Genomic DNA, 21,078 nt, shown 5'->3' on the forward strand with positions numbered 1-21,078 from the left:
AAATCAGTATCTGGGGTGACCTCCCCAGTTTCGAGTTCGAAATGTGCTGCTGCCTTCTTCAGTAGCGCATTGAAGGTGGGCTGAGCATCAACAGGCGAAGGGTTCCTGACTGGTGTAGTTTCAGTAGACCTGATGACTATACTGTCTGTGTCTGTAGACCTAGCTGGTGACTGCCAGGGATTTGGGTCACCCTCGCCTGTGTGCTCCTCGTACCCCTCCTCACCTATGTTAGTGTCCTCATGAAACCCTTCTTCTTCTTGTTGGTCTTCATCATTAATGAACTCATCTTCCTGCTGGAAGTGAGTGTCCTCCTCAGTGAGGTCATAAGAGTCCATGTCTACGTGTATGGGGTTATAGAACGTTGGGTATTTAACCATTGGACTCTCTAGGGGTTCCTCCCTTGGTCTCTTGAGTGCCCTATTTTCTGGTATGGCCATGAACCTGTCTATTTTATCCATACAGGACTGGAACTTCTCTAAGGTCCACTGAGGTAGGCCAGCGCGGTCTGGGAATGAAAAAGGATTTTCTTCTCCCTGTAGTTGCCTGGTTCTGTCCCATAACGTCAAAGAAAGCAAACCTTCGCCTTCTGAGAAGCCTTCTGGCAGGCTTGGGCTTTCCGTCGACGGCGGGAGCTGTCCTGACCTGTTTTCCTGCGCCTTCAGCGTTTCTTTGGCCTTGGGCGCGGTTTTCGGCGTATCGCTCGCCGTCCGTCTCTGGGCGTCTTTAGTGGATATACGCGCGAGGCTTTCGGCGATCATTCTCTCTGCCGAGGGATCGGTCGTCGTCGTGCTAGGTAACGTCAAGTCCTTACTGGTAACGTGAGCACTCTTACGAGGCGCGTCGCCGGAGGATTTGGTATTAGCGCCCTTATCTTTAGAATGCCCGGACGCCTGTCGCGGAAGAGGTGGCGGGGAGGGCTGATGACCCTTACGGTCGGCGGAAGACGCCGGTGGACCCGACGCCCCCATTGGCGCTATTGCTGCCTTCATCTTCGACGAATGCGTGCCGGGGGGTATGTGTTTTTGTGCTTTTTTGTGTGCGTCCTTGTCGCCGGGGTGATCATCCCCATAAGCTGGGCATGAGCCGGGCTTGTCGGGGCCGGGGACGGACGACGAGGAGCGTGAACGCTCCTTTGAGAGGTCTACAACCTCCGTTACGGGGGCCGTGTAATCACTGTCCTCATCACATTCGGCGGCGGCGGCAGCGGGCGAGGAGTCAGGCCTAGACATGGCGTAGGCCGCCCACCTTTTAACCTTGCGGTCCTTTAACGTTTTGGGCTTCAGTAACTTACAGGCCACACAGCCGTCCTCCTTGTGATCGAGGGGCAAGCAACGGTTGCACCATTTGTGCTTGTCTTTCCAGGTATATTTACCCTTGCAAAGCAGGCAAAACCTAAAGGCCGCCTCTCCATAGCTGAGGGCCAGAAGTGTGATTATGACCCCGGAAGTGAGGGAGGGGAAAGAGAAAGGCATTCTCAAAGAGAAAAGAAAGACCACACAACCCCACTCTCCCTACTGTGTAAGTCCGGCGAGGCGAGCCACGTGTTCGGCAGCGCCAGAGGATCTCCTCCGCTCGTCCTTCCGTCGAAGATCTTGCTCGGCGGAGAAACAGCTCTGCGTCGAGGGAGGGATCTATGTTATTAATATTAATAATAAACGACCAAAGGTCGAAGGAATGATTTGGCAATGTCTCTCGAGGAGCTCCGCATAAAGGTGACCAGTAACTGGGCGGAAAAAAACAATCTGAGGGACCTCGACGCGTGAGGGATTGTGGGTACAACGCACGTCACTATAGGGCTAGTGTTACAGACACGCCTTGTCGACGTCCCCTTTTCGACTACGAAAAACGAAATGCAATACTCCGCAGTGACCACTGGATGTCGGACCTATGCACAGCATGTGATTCTAAGCAGATTAACAAACATCAGAAATGATGTTATGTCTAATTCCATTTTTGATGTACTCAGTTATATTCAATGTAATTAGTGTTGTCACCAGTGATGGCATTAATAATGTGATTTGTAATGTCATCAGTGTTCTCATACAACCTGTAAATAGTGATGTCATCAGTGTGGTCATAGGCTGTGCAACAGCGGGCGCGAAGTTAAGATGGCTTTAGCTGAATTTCAGGGGTTTCGTTGCAATGTACTGCTCACCTTAACATTCATACAAATAAAGTTTTTTCCTTGAATTTCAACTGTTTTCTAATAAAGTATCGCTCACCTTAACGTCCCTGCAACTAAAGTTTTTTTCCTTAAAGTTCAAGATTTTGTTATTCCATAGATTTTAGAATGCTTCCAGACCACTAGCATGGTCTTTGGCCATGGTCAGTAGGCATGTCCTTTGGCTGTGCCCATTGTCCATTTTAAAACGCTACCAGACCACTAGCCATGGATTGCAGGCTTTGAGAACTCACAATGGGCCTCATTCCGAGCTGGGCGGTAAAGGATACCGGGCACCGATAAGGAGACCGGGTGCCGGTAATCCCTTACCGCCCAATTGCAAGGTCCCTTGGCAGGGACCGTAAAGGACATGTGGTCTGACCACACGTTCTTTACGGGACCCGTTAAGGGACCTTAAAGCTAATAACGGGCCTGCAATTAGCGGGCCCGTTATTAGCGCCTTCCCATTGAGCCCTATGGGGGCTCAAATGGGAATGGGGAATGGCATTTGAAATGGGGACTTACCGGGTCCACCTAGGGCGGAATGTCCCGGTAAGTCCCCTCTCCACCAGACCGGACCCGGACACGATTTTGGAGGCAGCCATGGCACTAATAGCGGCATGGCTGCCTTCAAAGTCGTTTTGAGGCACAAAGTTTTTAGGCATTGTGCAATGAGATTAAATGATTTGACATGGAGCACACACTTTGGTTAAGCAGCATTCTCCAAGTGGTACACCCCTTTTCGGTGCCATAATTTTGGCACGGGCCGATTTGGCACGCCCATTCCGCCGCAGGGCCCATTTTGGCTCACCCTTTTCAGCACGACAGCCATATTCCGGTGCCGTTATTTTGGCACCAGGGATGTTTGTACGTGTCTGTCATTGCAGCCACGTCTAAATGCCCTCAAGCTAAATGAGATCACAGGACTGCACTGCAACAAACCTCGCCACCTCCCACTTGTGTTGCTTTAATTAAATTAAATTAAATTAATTAAATAAACACATACAGCCTTGAACGCTGGTCTGTAAGAGTTAGAGGACCAGCATTTAACCACTAGCTCACAATGGCTTGGTGCTTTATGGGGCATGCATTTCATACTTAGCCTAATATTTAATATGTACAATGATAAAAGGCTAGGTCTGAAACTTGGGAAAATTCAAACAATAACATCATTATAGCATAATGGTTAAGTGCTGTGTTTCAAGCCCCTTAAGGCCAGGGTTCTCTGATAGCAGCATCCAGCATAAATGTGATTTTATTTCATTTGTCCAGTTTTATAATGTTGCTCAGAGACGGTGTAGTCCTCATTTTGAATATATGTGTAGTGTAAGGGGGAATGTGTGGTGTGAGGGTGTGCATGTCATCTGACAGGATGTGCATGGAATATGTGTAATTGATGTGAGTGTGTGTACATGGTGTAACGTTGTTTGTGAGGTATAGTTGCATGCAGTTTATAATGTTGCAGTAAATAAACATGTTTCATGTTTACTACATGTTCAATTCTGAAACGACGGTGTAATACATGTACCATCCAGTTTTATAATGTTTCAGTAAATACATATTTTTCACATTTAATCCATATTGCAAAATGCAAAGTTCCTGCAGGTTCATGCCAATTGGGACCTGTCGTGCCAAAACATCCTTGCGGCGAGAGGTACAAAATGCAAAGTCCCTGCAGGTTCATGCCGCGCCAATTGCAGTCTCTGACACCAAAACGTCCTTGCACCTAGAGGTCCCTGCCCCAACTGGCTGAAGCTAACTGGGCACGCCCAAAAAATGATCGGCTGCAAGATTAACATATGCCCAGGTACTTTTGCCCCATAGCGAAAATGAAAAGCTGGCACCCATGAATATACGTGCAGTAAGTGGGCACATATTTTAAAGTGAAATATACAAATGTAGTTCAATTGACCTTAGAAGAAAGTGCACACGACAAAATAGCATTGGACGTTTAAAAAAAAGTAACCTGAGAGAGGAGGCCTTTCAATAAATATGCTGGCAAAGTATAAAAGGTGCTCACCTTTTAAACCCAGCAATCTGTAGTGAAATATTATAAAGCTAACTTCAAAAGTACACATACCATAGTGTCCCTCAAATATATAAATCCTTCTAGAACTATGTTAGGCAAGAGTGTACCATTGTGGCATTATTCCCCCCATCTTGACTGTGAGACTACAAATACCAGACTGCAATTCAGCAAAAGGCTAAAAAAAATGGTCTCTGAGTGCAAAACCTTGAAGGACTGACAGTAGCACGGTTTAAAACTTTGAGAACTCACAATGTTTTTTGGCAATGCACAGTGAGATTGAATTATTTGCCATGGAGCACACACTTGTGTTAAGCAGCATTCTCCAAGTGGTACACCCCTTTTCGGCACCACCATTTTGCGTGGGCAGATTTGGTACATGCATTCCACTGCAGCGCCCATTTCGGCGTGCCCTTTCAGCACGAAAGTCATTCAGGCGCCGTTATTTTTGCACAAGGGAGGTTTGGACGTGGCTGACACAGCAGCCACATCTAAATTCCCTCATGCTAAATAAGATCACAGGACTGCACTGCAACAAACCTCGCCACCCCCACTTGCGCTGCTTTTCTTGTAATTAAATTAAATTAGTTTCATTTAAAAAAAAAAACATACAGCCTTGAATGCTGGTCTGCCAGAGTTCGATGCCCAGCATTTTAACCAATAAGCCACAATGGCTTGCTGCTTCAGGGGGCATACATTTCATACTTACCCTATCATTTTATATGTTCAATGAAAAAAGGCTAGGTATGAAACTTGTTAAAATCTAAACAATAACACAATGGTTAAGTGCTGCGTCTCAAACTCCTTAAAGCCAGGGTTCTCTGATAGCAGTGTTCAGAATAAATGTGATTTTTTCAATTTCATTTTTTCTGTTTTATAAAAATGCGGATGCTGTGTGTTATGAGATATTTGAAAACTAAGAAAACACACAGCATTCAGGAGCATGGACTGTCTGCCATCCATGTAGTAACCGGGACAGACCCTGCTTAATTTCAATACTTATATATCAGTGAAAAAGTTTAACACATTTTCAAATGTTTGCCTTGGTTTCTGGTTTCACACTTACATATTTACATTTTTACATTCAGCCATGCTCTGCAGCTGGACACATTTACATATTTTCTTTTTACACTCTCCTCCTTGCATAACTACAGTCATTATTTCCCTTTGCCTCTGACGTTCTCGGTCCCCTAAACATGTTTCTGGCTTCCATGTTTTTATTTTTTACTTTTTGCTGTGACCAGAGAGCTTACTGAAGTCTCCCTGCCACTACAACACTTTTCCTGGTGCACTGTCATTAGTAGCCAATAGGGTTAACAGGACAGGTGTGCTTTTTAAGCACCCTATGTTGTTCTTCAGGTGCTTCTATCACCATTAATATGGTTTCAGAGTAGGCAGGTGGCAGCTTTGGTTTAGTTTTGGCTACCCCAGTGTTGTAGCCACTATTACCTCATTAGTAGACCAATGCAACTACATTGTAGCCATTCTGGTTCTAATGCCTTTTTTGTGCTCACCTGTGATATGGCAAATGTGAGGTCCTATGTGAATGTAATATCAGTGGGAGTCTCTGTGCATTCCTCAAAATCTGTACATGAACAACTGTAAGATGGTTGATGAAGATGGGCAGCTGCAGAGGATATTGGTGTGGTCAAACTGGCTCATTTGTCTTTGCTCCCTGCTCCTTCTCTGATGGTGGAATCCAGTGCTATGCTCTTCCTTAACTTTGTGTTGGCAAGGTAGACTTTCCTCTTTGTGCTATCTTACTTGTCTGGTGGTGTTTACGTGGAAAATATTTCTGACTTGAGTGCCTTAAGGTGGAGAGCCTTCCCTGACTGGAACTCAGTTGGAATGCTGCTGCTCCACTTCAGCTCCATTTCTGTGACATCTTTAGTCAAAGCTTGTCCCTTTCCCCTTTTCATGGGATCATTTATTGCTGGCTCGCTGCCTCCTTCAGCTCCCCTAGGGTGACCTAGAACCTGGGTCGAGTCCGTTAGGGCTCCTATCATGTGTTTTGTGGTGCTGAGGTTTCTGCCTCGTGAGACGTCCTCCCAGTTACCTGTTTGTTGCTTGTTCAGTAGTCTGGATCCATACTGGATCCTGGCTTTGAGTGCTTTCAACTTGTAGTCGCCAATCGTGGCAAGTTAGACATAAACCCGACACTCAAACTCACCTGTGCATTCTCTGTTCCTGGGCTGAATTTGTCACTTCCAGCACCATGCTTACTTGTCCCAGGAGCAGAGAATGCAGCGGTCCCTGGGACTTGTTGTCCTGAACCTGTATTGTGTTGCTTCAGCTTGGGTCCCCTGGGTCCAGGAGTATAGGCTTTTATAGGCTTTTCAGGTTCCCCTCTCAAATGATAACTTCTGTTGCCCTCTAGTGAGCTCTCTGCTCCTTCAACCAGCTCTTCCGGGCCTGCTGGTTCTCGAATGCTGTGCTGTAACTCTTCTTGGGGATCTCTGGTATTCCGGCTGGCTGATTGCGTCTTCTGCTGCATCTGTGGGCCGGGAGGATAGATCAGAGGCAATGTGTCTGTCTTGGAAGCAAGACAACTGTTGGGATGCATGTCCAACTCCCCTGACCCTAAAACGATTCAGGTTAAGGAAAATATATTACAACCTCAAAGAAACCAGGAAGCATGGCTGTAGGGAGAGGGAGGTGAGCAATATGTGATGTACGGGTACTGTATGGGGCAAGGGCATAGTGGGTTATGAGTCCTGGGAAGGCGCAGGGGAGGGGAATGTACTTGTAGGGTCCGGGAATACAGGAGTATGTGGTTTGAATGAACCATGCAATAGCCAGCCCGTCCCGCGGCAGAACGCACTGAAGTTCCACCATATTAAGATTGAGGCCTAGGAAGACCCAGGCCACGGTAATAGCAATAGCATATCTTTGGCCCAAGCACAAATACACTTTCCCATCCCTGTTCCCAGCAGAGGCATTAGACGAGAAGGCCTTCGATCCGGACAGATAAACCATTCATTGTCTCATGTTGCAGGCTCGTGCAATCAGAAAGGAATGCACCTGTCCCTGAAGGACGATCTCTTGGGAATCCGTGCAGAGGTTTGGAGCTGCCCAAAGAGCACACCCCAGATTTAGAGCACTAGCACCTCTAGGATGATGGTCACTGTTTGATCTGCCAGATGCCTACAAGCAGAACACCTAAATCCCTCACTATTTGACTGATTGATGTGGTCCTGGAGAGGCCCAGGTGAAGGCCCGGAGAGCGGGCAGCTGCCAAAGGGGGATCACAGAGTAGGATGTCCTGTGAGGTGCACGGGGTGATGCCAACAAATCTATGTCTGTACTGGGGAAGCATGGCGGGGCGCCTGCGTGTCTGGGATCAGAAGAAGCACCTCTCATCTCAGAGGGCCAATTTGACCTCGAGAGTATCCACTACGCTCATGTCCAATTCCCAGGTGCACATCATTTGAGGTACCCGTGCGGAGGGAAACATTCTTACATGGGCCACCAATCATATTCCTAAAACCAAAGGTGGCAAGGCCTAGGACCACGTGGAAGGGGCCGGGCACAGGGCTACTGCAACAAAACATCTGATGTACTATAGGGAGTGGGTGATATGTACATAGGGGATAGCCAATAAGGTTGAGGAATGAGTACCATATATTGTATGTGTCACGAGTGACGGCCTTGCGTGTTATGTGCTGTTTGCTTTCAACTAGTGTAGCGAAGGGGTTAAACCCGACCCACTCCCCTAGGCGTTTCAGAGTGAGACAAGTCCCATTAGGAGAATGGTAATGGACTAAGGGGGAGGTGGGCATCATAGTATTCCCACACGATCGCCATATTATGCTTATTAGACGTAGTATATGCATGCTCCTCCACCTCTAACTCCCTCAGGGTCCGTTTTTCAAATAAATGAGCTGGGGTAGATCTCTGTCTTCGGCTGGGGCCTCCATCTGGAATAGACTCCCTGCCACTCTGAAACTTGAGGAGAACCATCTCCGGTTCCGGAAGCACCCCAATACCTTCCTCTTTGCTTCTGCCTTCTCTCCTCCTCTCCCCTGTTGATCTGTTCTGTCTCGGCATCGTGCACCTGGTCGCCCTCTGACTTTCGGCCCCAGGTACCTGCTCACCCTACTACCCACCCGTACTGCCGCCTGGCAATCCCTTGCCTGTATCTGTAACCCTACAGTCCCCCCCTTCTTTTTCTGCACTTATCAGACACACCCTGTCTGTTGCCTTAAACCTAGCACTTGCCACTTGCTGGCGGCACTACCACTGTTTGTTGCTTTTTATTATTTATTTATTCATGTTTTATTTATTTGTATTCCTTTTGCTCAGCACTTTCCACTTCTCCTCCCCTTTGCACTTTCCCCTTTCCCTCTCGCATGCACTTGCGCTTCTCAATGTCACTGGGCCTAGTAAGATCATTTTTTGGTTCTCCCTTGTTCCCCTCCCTTGCCTCGTTGCGCTCTGAAACACTTGTGTAAGAGCGCGATACAAATAAAATATCAATAACAATATCAATGTGAACAATCGCCATTTTATTATAAACAAGTGTCATTTTATTAGCCACAGTTGGAACAGAAGGCCTGCAAAGCCACGAAATATCCAGCACGTTAGACAACATGGAGAAGCCTGATTAATCCCAAAACCAGAGGGGGATTGGCTGCGCTTCCAACCCCCAAGAAACCCGCCTTTGTTGTACAGGATGATGCCAATGTGTTTATTTAGAAGGAATGTGCCCTGCAAGGCCAAGAGACAGCGCCAGGCACTTCAACATGCACGCTTATCATGGCCTGGCAAAAGCAGGCCTTTCACCCACACCCAGCCAACTATGAGTTACAGCCCTTACCACTGTCTTAGATTCATGCATCCCTGAATTCCATGATAGGTGACCCCGGCCCACCACCCATAAACTAAATGGCCATCAAGGATCTAAAGAATATGGCTGTGCCATTCTAAGTTCACAATGACATGATTTGTACTTCGAGATACAGGGAGGAATAAATGATAGTCCAAAACGAGGGTGGAAACCTTGGGTGCAGACGATGCGATAAGGAATGAATGGAGGATGTGTGGGTTAGCCCGATCTAAGACTTCTCTTGTGCCAGTCCCCGAGCCTCCCAGGTGTACAGTGTAATGGTAAAAATAACAATGTTGCATAGCTTGAAATTATTTAGTAGTTTGACCTTGATTCCCTGGCGATGATGAGCCCAGTTTACCCACCTGTACAAAGACTAACAGATGAAGATGGGCCAACTGCCTGGCATCCCATATGGAGCAGACCCTATATGTGTAATGCCCATCCAATAGGGATGGTGTAGTGTATCGCTTATCATTACATCACGAGTGACACTATTCAAAGTTACAATGTGCTGTCTGTGGTTCGAGAGCTCAGAACGTTCCGTTCGCTGATACTTTTTTTGTATGGGAAGAAAAATGTGTTATCCTTGCAAGAGTTTCTTGAGCCTTTTTACCTAGCCGGTTGTATTTTCTGTGGTGTGATCGATCAAGGGTGTGCCTTCACTAGCCAGTGCACTCCGTGGCAGTCGGGATTGAATGCCCACACTGACACACTTTTTCTTTTCTGTATAAGAAATAAAACATTATTATCCTTGCAAGAGGTGCACTGAGCCTTTTTCTCTAGAGGATTGTTTTTGTCGTGTGGTTGTTGGTGGTCTGCCCTACACAACACAGAGGAACACAGGTTTGAATTCCGGTCCCGCGCTTAGACACTGGACTCCGGTATTAAGCGTTTTACAAAAGAGAATTAATTAATCAATAATCAATTAAAGGAGGACGTACCTTACTTTTCCCTATTCCTATGGCAGTCCAATAGTATTTGGACCTTTGTTTCCCATGGGAAAGTGACTAGCTAAGGAATGCAGCATTTTTCATGTGTGTCTCCTGGGACCCTGGAATTTTGGAAAGAACTAGTGATTTATTGTAGATTTGAATACAATAATAAAACACTACCAGTCACTATGTACTATAGAAAGAATAGTGTGCTCTTTGGGTCGGTTTCCTAAACTATTCTAATGGATTTTCTATGGCAGATGATGGGGAACCTTTACATGGGTACTAACATGTGGGCCCCAGCGCCCTCTAGTCTTTGCGGTTCGAAAACGAGTGGTGTTGCATGAACATGAAAAGTAGAAACAGAGAAATAGGTCCCTCCACTCCGTTCAATATAAAATGGTGCAATGTTGTTTCATATTTGTTCATGCGCCACAAAAAAGTAAAGATGCCACACAATAATTCATGTGAAACCCACTCAAGTTTTTATTGAGTGGTCATTTTCATTCTTAAAGTGGCCCTATGTGATGACACCTGTTTCGGCGCCACAGTGCCTTTCTCAGATCAGGGCTGATCTTCAAACCAAAACATCTTTTCTTTATATAATAAAATTAAATTCATCAATTCTAATTGATTTGCAAAAGAATTAATGTAACATAATTGACCAAATGCAAGGCATTGTGATTAGTCCAGGAGCCAAACCGTAAAAATCAAAGCATAATATAATTTTACATTGTCACTGCAGTATCATCAAATCATAACATGTGGATAATCCAAATGGTATTTGTAATTCATTTTGAATTGCATTGTTCATACCATCGCAGACATGAGGGATGAGGAAAGGGAGGGATGGTTAGGAAAAGAAAAAGAGAAAACACAAATGTGCAGGAGGAGAGATGAGAAAAAATCCATAAGTTTCTCCAAATAATAGATTTGTAATTTGCACACGAAAAGTATATGTATATATGCACAAAGATACCACTTTCTCATGGGAGGATGGCCACCTCTTACTTATGTTGTATGTCTGTATTTCCAAAGTCTTGAGAAATTTAAAATGTCATGGGTTAAATCCCCGCCTGGGAAGTAAAAGCGTGTATGTTAATATATATATTCATTATCATGTCTGCAGTATTTGTATTATTGAGTCCGATATTAATTGAATGACTTTGATTATGTCAAGGTTTGACCTGTCCTAAGAAGACTCTACAGGGCTCTATTAGCCATGCAGTTTCTTCAGATGCTCCATGGCCGAGACCCCTTCCTAATCTGGCAGCGGCGGAAGGAGGGTCGGGGAGCAAGAACACTCTAAAGTGGAGGCCTGTTGTCAAGGATTTTGCAGTATGTCTCCTTGTAATCTGGAAGTCTTACACAAGTAGTCCCATTCCCCCATAGGAGATTTGTACATTGCATTGCCTGTCTGCATGTCAATGTCCTGGAGGTTAGCTCCTCCCATCTTCTGAAACAGACGGTGTGGTGCTTTCCACCTATTAAATTAAATTTAAATTTATTAAATTTATATAGCGCGCAGGCAGCCCAGGGGCATTGTGGCACTGTTACTTGCAAGGAAGACTTAGTTACAATGTGAGCAGGTTGTGCCTTGGGTTACAGTAAGGCAGTGACCTGTGATCAGATATATCACATAATACATCATACAATACAATTATGAGGGCTAGGCCATGTAATTGTTAGATGAACAGGGTCGTTTTCAGGGTTTTCCGAAAAGCGGTCAGTGAGGGTTCAGAGCGCAGGGAGCTAGGGAGGGTGTTCCAGTGTACGGCAGCGAGGTACGGGAAACTGGAGCCCCCTGCTCTGGTCCTTTTTACCCTGGGTACTGAGAGCATGCTGGCATAGGGTGATCTAGTGGGTCTTGTGGAGGAGACCAGGTGGATCCTCTGCGAAAGGTACATTGGGGCGGCAAGATGGACACATTTGTGGGTGATGCTTAGAGCCTTGAATAGGATCCTCTCCTTTATGGGGAGCCAGTGGGAAGCTTTTCTGGCAGCGGTGATGTGCTCTCTCTTGGCAATGCCTTGTGCAGCGCGTAGGGCACTGTTCTGTATTACTTGGAGCTTCTCAAGATTTTTGTTGGAGGTCCCAAGGAAAAGAATATTGCAGTAATCAAGTCGCGAGCCGGTTATGGCCCTGGCTATGTTAGTGCAGGTGTCTTTTGACAGATAAGGTCTGATTGCGTTAAGGAGTTTTGCATGGTAAGCGGCCGAGGAGGCAATGGCGTTTACTTGTCTGGTCATGGATAGATTGGAGTCTAAGTAGACGCCTACTGTTTTTACCGTGTCAAGTACTGGGATCGTGATTGAGTCAATGGTGAAATGGCTGAACTGAGCGTCAAGTTTCTTGATGGTGTCAGGGGAGCCTACGAGTAGGAGCTCAGTTTTGTCGGAGTTAAGGCAGAGGCCGTTGATAGCCATCCACATTTGAATTGTGTTGTAGATGTTGTTGAGGGTAGCAGAGTCTGTGTCATAGTCGCCTGTCAGAGTGAGAAGGATCTGTGTGTCGTCGGCGTAGTTGGTGTAAGAGATGCCCATGGCGTCAAGGATGAGGAAGAGGGTGCGGGTGAAGATGTTGTAGAGGGTGGGGGAGAGGCAGGAGCCTTGGGGCACCCCACATAGCATGATAGAGGGTGATGCAGTGGCTAAGTCAGAGAAGACCTGCATGGTCCTCCCTTGGAGGAAGGAGGCGATCCATGTAATGGCTTCTTGAGAGAAGTTGGCTGTGGAGGAGAGGTGGTGGCAGAGGATGTCGTGGTCTACAAGATCAAAAGCTGCCGACAGATCCAGGAGAAGGAGCAAGACAGGTTTGCCTTGGTCCCTTGCGTCGTCCATTTGGTTTTTTAGGTCGAGTAGGGCGGTCTCTGTCCCATGCCTAGGGCGAAAGCCGGATTGTCTCAGTCCAAGGAGGTTCTGTTCTTCGAGGAAGTGCTGGACCTGCAGGTAGGCTGCTTTGTCTAGAATCTTGAGGAGGAAAGGGACAGTGGTGATGGGGTGGTAGTTATTAGGGGAGGTGGGGTCAAGTGTGGGTTTCTTTATGAGGGGTCGGACCCATGCTTCCTTTAGGCAGGCGGGGACTCTCCCAGTGGTGAAGGAGGCGTTGACGAAGGCTGTTAGAAAAGGGGCCAAGGTGTCTGCGCAGTCTTTGATGATGGAGGCAGGACAGGGGTCGCCTTTGCAATTGGAGGGTTTTATGTTTTTCATAATGTTGATCATGTCATTTTCTTGGACGGTTTTAAACAAGAAGGTGGGTGGGGCCTCAGTGGGTGATGGGGGCAGTGGTGGTGGGGAGGGTGTAGTGTGGGTGGAGAGTGTTAGTTTGGTGTTCAAGATTTTGGCTTGGAGAGAGCTGATCTTATTGCGCAGGGCTGTTTGGATGTTGTCACACCATTCTTTGTCCTTAGTGAAGTTTTGGGGGGTGGGTGTGGGGTTCTCAAGTTCCCTGAAAATGGCGAACATTTCCTTGGTGTTCGACTTGGCCTCAGCAATTCTCTCTTCGAAGGATTTAGCTTTGGCTTTAATGATGGCTTTCTTGTAATTAATTGCAAGGGATTTGAAGTTGAGTTTGTCTTTCTCATCCCGTGATGTTTGCCAAAGAGCTAATGCTGCCCGTTTGTCGGAGCGTAGTTTTAGAAGGTCTTGGGTGAACCACGCATTAGCGTGTCTAGTGGGTTTGGTTTTCCGAAGTTTAAGTGGGGCGATGGTATTGATTGCTGCTGTGATGGCCGTATCATAATTTTTTGCCAGAGTTTCCGGGTCGTTGGAGAATGGGGCTGTGAAGGCAGGTCCCTGTAAGAAGGGTAGGAGTCTTTCTTTGGTCAGTTGACGGGCACTCCTTGTAAGGGCAGGAGGCAAGGGAGGAGGGGGGTGGGATGTGGTTGTAGTGGTGGGGATGTTAAAGGTGATGGTGTGGTGGTCGGACCATGGGGTGGGGGTGTTGCCTGTGACTGTGATGGGGCAATTGTGGTGGGCGATCCAGTCTAGTGATCTGCCTAGGGCGTGTGTGGGGTTGTTGATGGTGTTGACGATCCTAGGGTGGCTAGAGCTGTGTCAAGTGCTTTGGCTGTAGGGTCTTTGGCGTCATTCAGGCCAAGGTTGATGTCTCCAAGGAGAATGGCTTTGGATGACTTTTTGAGGTTGTCCGCCAGGAGGTGGGTGATGGAGGCCTGGAAGTCTCCTAGGGGGCCTGGTGGTCGATAGATGAGGTGTAGGGTGATGGTGCATTGGTGCGAGATGGTGAGTTTTAATTGAAGGTAGTCGCTGTTATTGTTGATAGTTTTGTCAGCCCTTCTGATGGTGATTGAGTCTTTGGCTATGAGTGCGACACCGCCTCCAGTGGTCATGCGATCTTGTCTCGTGATGGCATAGCCAGGTGGGAGAGCGAGGGATAGGGCGGGGCCTGAGGCTTCATGTAGCCAAGTTTCGGTGACCATTAGAAGATCTAGATCTAGGGTGGTAATAAGGTTGTGGATGTCTAGTGCATGCGCATTGATGGAGCGGGCGTTGATGAGGGCACATTTGAGGTGCGGTTCAGGGGTGACATTGATGGTCGGGGGTGGCCTATCCGAACCGGTGGGAGGCATGTTTTCTGGGGTCATAGACACAGATAAAGTGGCATTTGCATCATTAGGTAGCAAGGCAGTGGTAGAAGAATTGCAAATAGCGGTAATTTCATTCAAACCAGTGGGGGGCATGTTTTCTGGGGTCATAGACACAGATAAAGTGGCATTTGCATCATTAGGTAGCAAGGCAGTGGTAGAAGAATTGCAAATAGCGGTAATTTCATTCAAACCAGTGGGGGGCATGTTTTCTGGGGTCATGGACACAGATAAAGTGGCATTTGCATCATTAGGTAGCAAGGCAGTGGTAGAAGAATTGCAAATAGCGGTAATTTCATTCAAACCAGTGGGGGGCATGTTTTCTGGGGTCATAGACACAGATAAAGTGGCATTTGCATCATTAGGTAGCAAGGCAGTGGTAGAAGAATTGCAAATAGCGGTAATTTCATTCAAACCAGTGGGGGCATGTTTTCTGGGGTCATAGACACAGATAAAGTGGCATTTGCATCATTAGGTAGCAAGGCAGTGTTAGAAGAATTGCAAATAGCGGTAATTTCATTCATACGTGTGAGTGACACATTAACAAGAGTCTTAGACATTGTATCCAATGCAAATGGCTCACGGTGGTGCTTGATAGGTGGGGTCAGCTTCGTTGTGTGGATTAGTTTGTGGTATAGATGCAGTACTGGGGAGGTGGCCTTTCGGTTAGTTGTAGGTAAGGTTCTCGACTGTAGTCGTGCATTGCGTGCACTTGTGGGGATGGACAGAGTGACCAATACGCTAGGTAGAGTACGTGTGCGTAGACGGTCTCGCCTTTTTGCGAGTGTGTGGGGTAGTTCCCGAGTGCGGGACTCCTTACCTTGAGATTCCAGCAAGAGTCCGTGGTAAACGGCAGACTTCGATCTATGGTACAGGCTCTCTGAACTGGCTTGTTATTTCTAAGGATAATTATATCACCGGCATGATTACAGTGCCTGAGCTCAGGGAGACATCCTTGTTTGCCAAGAGAAAACAGGCATTCTGATGTTCATTTTCCGCACAACTGGGCCTGTGCACAAGAGGAAACTGCAGAAGGTTAATTACACATACGGTATAAATAGTGGTATGGTAGCTACAGATGCTGCCTAAATAAATCTGGCTTGTGGATCCACTGCCTCCACAGCTCCTTCTTCAGCTATACATTTGAGATGGGTGATGACAGGGACCCACCTTATTGTCAGCACTGTGCTGTGCTATTAGTGTTTATTATGATTAGATGGACTGAGACAAGGCTCCATGAAGACAATGCAGTATTGATAATAGGAACCCACAATTGTTAGGTTATTGCAAACCTCCTGTACCAGCACCAAGACTCCTCTTTACTAATCCCCTCTAAATCGTGTGGGATGTATCAACCCACTCATCTAAGCCCTGCAACATCACTGTGCATTTCTAGCAGCAGAAACAACATAATGGCCACTGGAAAGCATGTTGCTCGCTAGAAATCACCAGAAATTGCGCAGTGAAAACTTGAAAAATAGGCCACCATCCACTTTTGCCTATCTTAGTGAGCACAGGAGATCACTGCCAAAAACCACCATTGGGCTACCCACAAAGTAGCCTGAAACCACTTGGAAATAGCAATGCTGATTGAAAAAGAAACACAGAGCTGTTTGAAAATCCGTTTTCTTGATTGTCAAAAATTGCTAAAATCATGGCTCACAAATCTCCTAAAAGATCCAACCTCTTTGTTGGGTGTCCCACATCATTTACTGCAAGAATCCACATCAATACAATGTCAGCAAGAATCATATGTTCTCAGAACAAAATCCTATTTTAAAGATACTTGATGGAAAGACAGCTGTCAAAATGGGTGTAGTACCGTTACTCGCCTCTGTCAGGTGCTGGCGATTTATAATTCTAACAGGAGAACTGGTGTTTCAGAAGTTAAATATGCCAAAGAAGAGAATTCCATCAAAATGTCACATAAGAGTGCCACACAGTGATTTCATGTTGAACAAGACTTTATTTAAAGATATGTTGCTTATTTTAAGTTTATAAATGTTATTTTATTCACAAGGAACTATGTTACAATTGATCAGAAAGTAACCTGATGCAGTTAAAACTCCAAAAGGTTTGCTTCCCCTGAGAACCCTTCACACCTTGTCATTCCCACCAGAAGGAGGATGTCGCATTGGCATGCTAATCAAGAGGGGAGGAGATTTTCTGTGCACCCCGGAGAAAGGAACAATAGATTCCTTGGACTGAATAGTGAATGGTAATTTGGGTGTAACTGACCACAAACTGCTGGCAGGAAACAAGACATGTCCTCTGAGTCAGCCCAGCTCTAGGAGGCGGACCAGACTGAGATGTGAATGAATTGAAAGCAAATGTATGTTTTATAAAAATGCTTATAACAAAGTGTACCGAACTGACAAAAATGTGAAACTTTGAGATTGTGAAGATGAAAAATTCCCTCACAATTTATGACTAAGCTGGACTTTGTGCGATGTTCTGAGGCTAAACCCCGGAATTTATTCATAGTGTAGCTACTGTATTTATGCCAAGAACTGGAAAAATGATAGAAATGTGCCCAGGTGGGGTGTGCAGGCATGTCTAAAAATTGGTGCAGAAATAATATTGGGAAACCCACCAAAAGCGAAAATAATTGTCATTTCTGAACCAAAGCTCTTAGGAAGATAAGAATTGAACAGAAATGTACCTTAAGTAATCTGTCATGTAATTATGTATTCTCAACAATTTGTGTATCTGGGAAATATGTTTTTGGGGAAAAATAGATGTTCTATGTAAAAGCAAAAGGGAGGGATTTCTTTTGGACCATAAACACAGCATCACTCTGACTCCTTCTGACACGCTGATCCTTTCTCCAATCAGGGGATAGGAAATCCTCTAACCTATCAGATCCTTAGAGGGTTGGGCATTGTCGAATCAGCCTCCACACCCACTTTGGAAATACATAAATAGGGTCTGTGTGGACAGACAGGACAGACTTTTCCACTACTCAACTGATTTCTTGGAGCAGCACGCTGCAGGAAGACTCCAGATCATCTAGATCCAAACTCTAGAACCAAACTCTAGAACCCTGAAGCAGAGGCCTAACCCAAACTGAACTCTTTGCAGCAGGCCTTCAGAATCTTTTGCAACCTGATTCTAACCCCTAAACTTCCAAGGGGCATCTCAAAATCCAACAGCCTGGCTGAGCTGTTTTGCTGTTCTAGCCAAGAACCCTGTGCTAGAACCCAGATTCAGAAACAGAGAGCAGAGCTGTATCCTGAACCCATCAGATCCAGTTCGAGAGGCCACCCAGACCACAGTGCAGTGCTGAGAGCAGAACCCAGAGTGCCTGAGACCTGTCCGGTGGCAAGTGAAGCCAAACCCTTGACCAGATCTTTGACGAGGCCCACTCCGTTCTAAAGCCTAGGAGTGAGTATCCAGTCTAGAACTGTGCATAGTCATCTCTTAGTTTAAAGTAATACTATTCCATCCATTCCAGTTATCCAGAACTGCATTATAGAATCCTATGTCCATCCTGAATTCTTCTCATTCTATTGTTTGTGAAAATTGTAGCAATAATCATCTTCGCGCTGATATTTTCTGAAGAGGGACAAGTGTTTTGACGGACAGAGATCAGAGCGGAGGCGCCCTGTTCTGGTGGCTGCCCGTTGAATGTCTTGCTTCTTCATAGCTCCTTAGTCTAAGCCTATCCTTGTTGCTAAATCTTTAAAGCGTGATCTGTCATTTTTGAAATCTTGACTTTATTTCTGAAAAATCTACCTTCACAAAAACCTCTGTAACTTTAGAACCGCATGTCCTAGAACCGAAATTTAACTGTCATTTTGAAGCTAAGATCCTAAGCTTTCCAACAAACCTACAAGGACATTTCCATTATATAGTTTTTCCGTAATCGCGGAAATTGCAATTTATCTCCATTTCACCACCTGTCAAAATAGCTGTTTCTTGTTACCAACTGCTGAAATTCGTTTTCAATCTGATAATCATTCATGAATCATTGATAGTGTTGACTTGAACCAATTCAAAGTAACTCTCACTAATCCTGAATCTCCTTTAGTGAATTAAAATCATTTTAGCATATTTTCCCATTCATTCCCATCACATTCAAAAGCATTTTTGGCCTGTGTTTTAAAATTATACCTTTTTTCTCTACGCTTGCTGGGGGAACTGGAATTGAACTGCATTGTTGAGTGTATTCTTGAAACCTGTGTGCCCTCATTTCCATCTCTTCATATTGCATAGTGGGGGGAGTGAGTAGTCACAGGGGAAAAAGTGATCATATTGTCTTTTGATTGAAACCATATCAAGTTTATTCTGTGTTGCGTTTTCCTGTCTTGCATTTCCTTGAACCATAAAAGTATTCCCTGTTACCTTATTCTTCCATTCCTACTCCTAACTGATTAAAGAGATTGTTGATATTGTAATATTACCCATTGCTGATTACCGTTCATATTCATAGGTGTGCTATTCAGATATTATTTTATTCATAAAAGTGTGATATATATATAGATATATATTGTTCAATTCTTCAAATAAACCTTTTAATTTGTAAAACAAACCTACTTCTTGGCTCAGTGAGGTCGGGGAGATTCAAGGAGAGGGGTGTTATATAAGGGTTAATCATCCAGATTTAAAGAACTTTGACATAAAAATATATAAATAAAGGCTTCCATTGGGCATCCCATACTAATCATTGACTTAGTGGAGTGCTGGATTGAAGTCATTTACAATCTTTCTATTCCAGCATAAGATGAATGCAAGCATTCATATGCGTGCGCGTCCTTTGCGGCATGTGTATTAAAATAGGACCCCACATTTTACAACAAAATAACCATGGGCAGAAAAAACTACAAGAAAGAAGGAACCTGTGGTGTGGCCAACAAAATATAATCCAGCTAATTGCGCAGACCAGGAAACTGACAATGTTATCATTACATTTTGTCAAAAATGAAGTAGTCGGGTAAGTAAGTCCTTAGGATTTAACGGGAATGAAGAACAAACTGAGGGGGAAAATGGCATTTGACATCAATGTACAATGAAACTCAACTCCGGTGGTCAGAATAATTTTTAGAACAAGTCAATTGTAAGTGACTTCCTAGGATTGCTACCAGCAGGGATGGCAGATTGCTCTTATAAGCATCACATCTATCCCAATTACTAAGGAAGGAGGCTGGCAAAATAACGCATCACTTAGAATGACCAAAATACACTAACTCTAGTTATGATGAAGCTGGGGTGCACTGGTGGGTACTCATAGCATCACGTGGTGCCCAAGTCAGGAAACCATTTCTGGAGTGACAGCCTAGTTCTTGAGGCTACTTTAAAAGGTGGATTGGCAAAGGAAAGTATCCATTATAAAATAGCTAGTGTTACGCTAAGGGCAGGTGATTCCTGACAGGGTAAACATCTCCCGTCCAGCAGATAGATGTGCCCAAATTATTGCATGTCACATTAAAGGTATTTTAATGTGCCACACCAGCCACACCGTACCTTTTTCATACATGATTTCTGCATAGCCACCTATATCTGACTCATTTTCAGGGCTGTCGTAGCCTTCAGTGGGGTCCTCGCACAGCTTCTCATCAGAGTCTGGATCCAAGAAGCTCAACTGAGTGTGGAAGGAGGTAGAAAGAAATTCAGAGAGTTTGCCCAACTGGACCCTAAAATAAACAGAGAACAAACAATGAGACATGGGAAACCATGTACCTCTATTTAATAAATAGTATGCATCAATAAAATGATATGGTGTGCAAGAATACCAAGTCACAAAAGAGACTAGGCAAATACTGACCTGGAATATTTATGCACTTCAGGTAATTCACCAAATGGAGCCAAAACTCAGAAAGATGTACCCTGAAAAAAATCAGGGGTGCGCCCCTCTGACTTTCTTTTCATCTTTGGTCCACTAGCCAAGCCTAACGGGAAAAAGCTCCCAATTCAGGGCCACAATGCAGCTCAGACTTTCACTTTACAATCTGTTATTGCTAGTGTTGCCTGAAATGTTACCCGGTCACAGAGAGGTCACATTAGGTCCAGTGAAACCTAGCTATTACGGGGCTCAGCTCAGTGTCTTTTCGTGTGTTTCATCTTTGTATCACCAATAATTGCTACGCGCCAAGAGGTCACGTAAAGTCTAGCGCTAGAAACGCAGGCCTCCCACAACAGGCCACATGTTTAAATCTGCCTGCGGTTATATAGGAAGCATTAAGACTATGGGCCTCCTTACGAGGTCGGCGGTAACCCGCTGGTAGCAGCGGCAGCTTGCCGCCGACCTTGTAACCCCGTTGCCGGCACCTAGCTTCCCGGTGCCACTGGTACATTACAGCTCCCAGCGGACCAGGAAGCTAGATGCCGGAAAATATTAGTCGTAAAGGACTCCACGGGAATGGCTCCATAGAAGCACCGGCATCATTACTAATGATGCTGGTACTTCCATGATGAATCTGCCTAACGGGGCCATTGCGACCGGGAGGCAGACTCATAGTGTGGCAGTCTGGAAACAAGGGTGTCGGTAAGCTTACTGGCTCCCTTGTTTCTGGACCGCCACACTTGTAA

General features: G+C 45.5%; 1 protein-coding gene across 4 annotated transcripts in view; it reads right to left on the minus strand.

Moving 5' to 3' along the window:
* Positions 1-21,078, minus strand: part of PHKA2 (phosphorylase kinase regulatory subunit alpha 2) — an 840,998-nt gene that overhangs the window by 283,200 nt on the left and 536,720 nt on the right. For all 4 annotated transcript variants that reach the window (XM_069636956.1, XM_069636954.1, XM_069636955.1 and 1 more), the window contains exon 19: positions 20,014-20,183. In XM_069636956.1, coding sequence (XP_069493057.1) covers positions 20,014-20,183 — 170 coding nt within the window. The remainder of the gene's footprint in view (positions 1-20,013; positions 20,184-21,078) is intronic.

This window comes from Ambystoma mexicanum, chromosome 7p, assembly GCF_040938575.1.
Source record: "Ambystoma mexicanum isolate Mex_15411 chromosome 7p, UKY_AmexF1_1, whole genome shotgun sequence".
In the NCBI taxonomy this organism is placed as follows: domain Eukaryota; kingdom Metazoa; phylum Chordata; class Amphibia; order Caudata; family Ambystomatidae; genus Ambystoma; species Ambystoma mexicanum.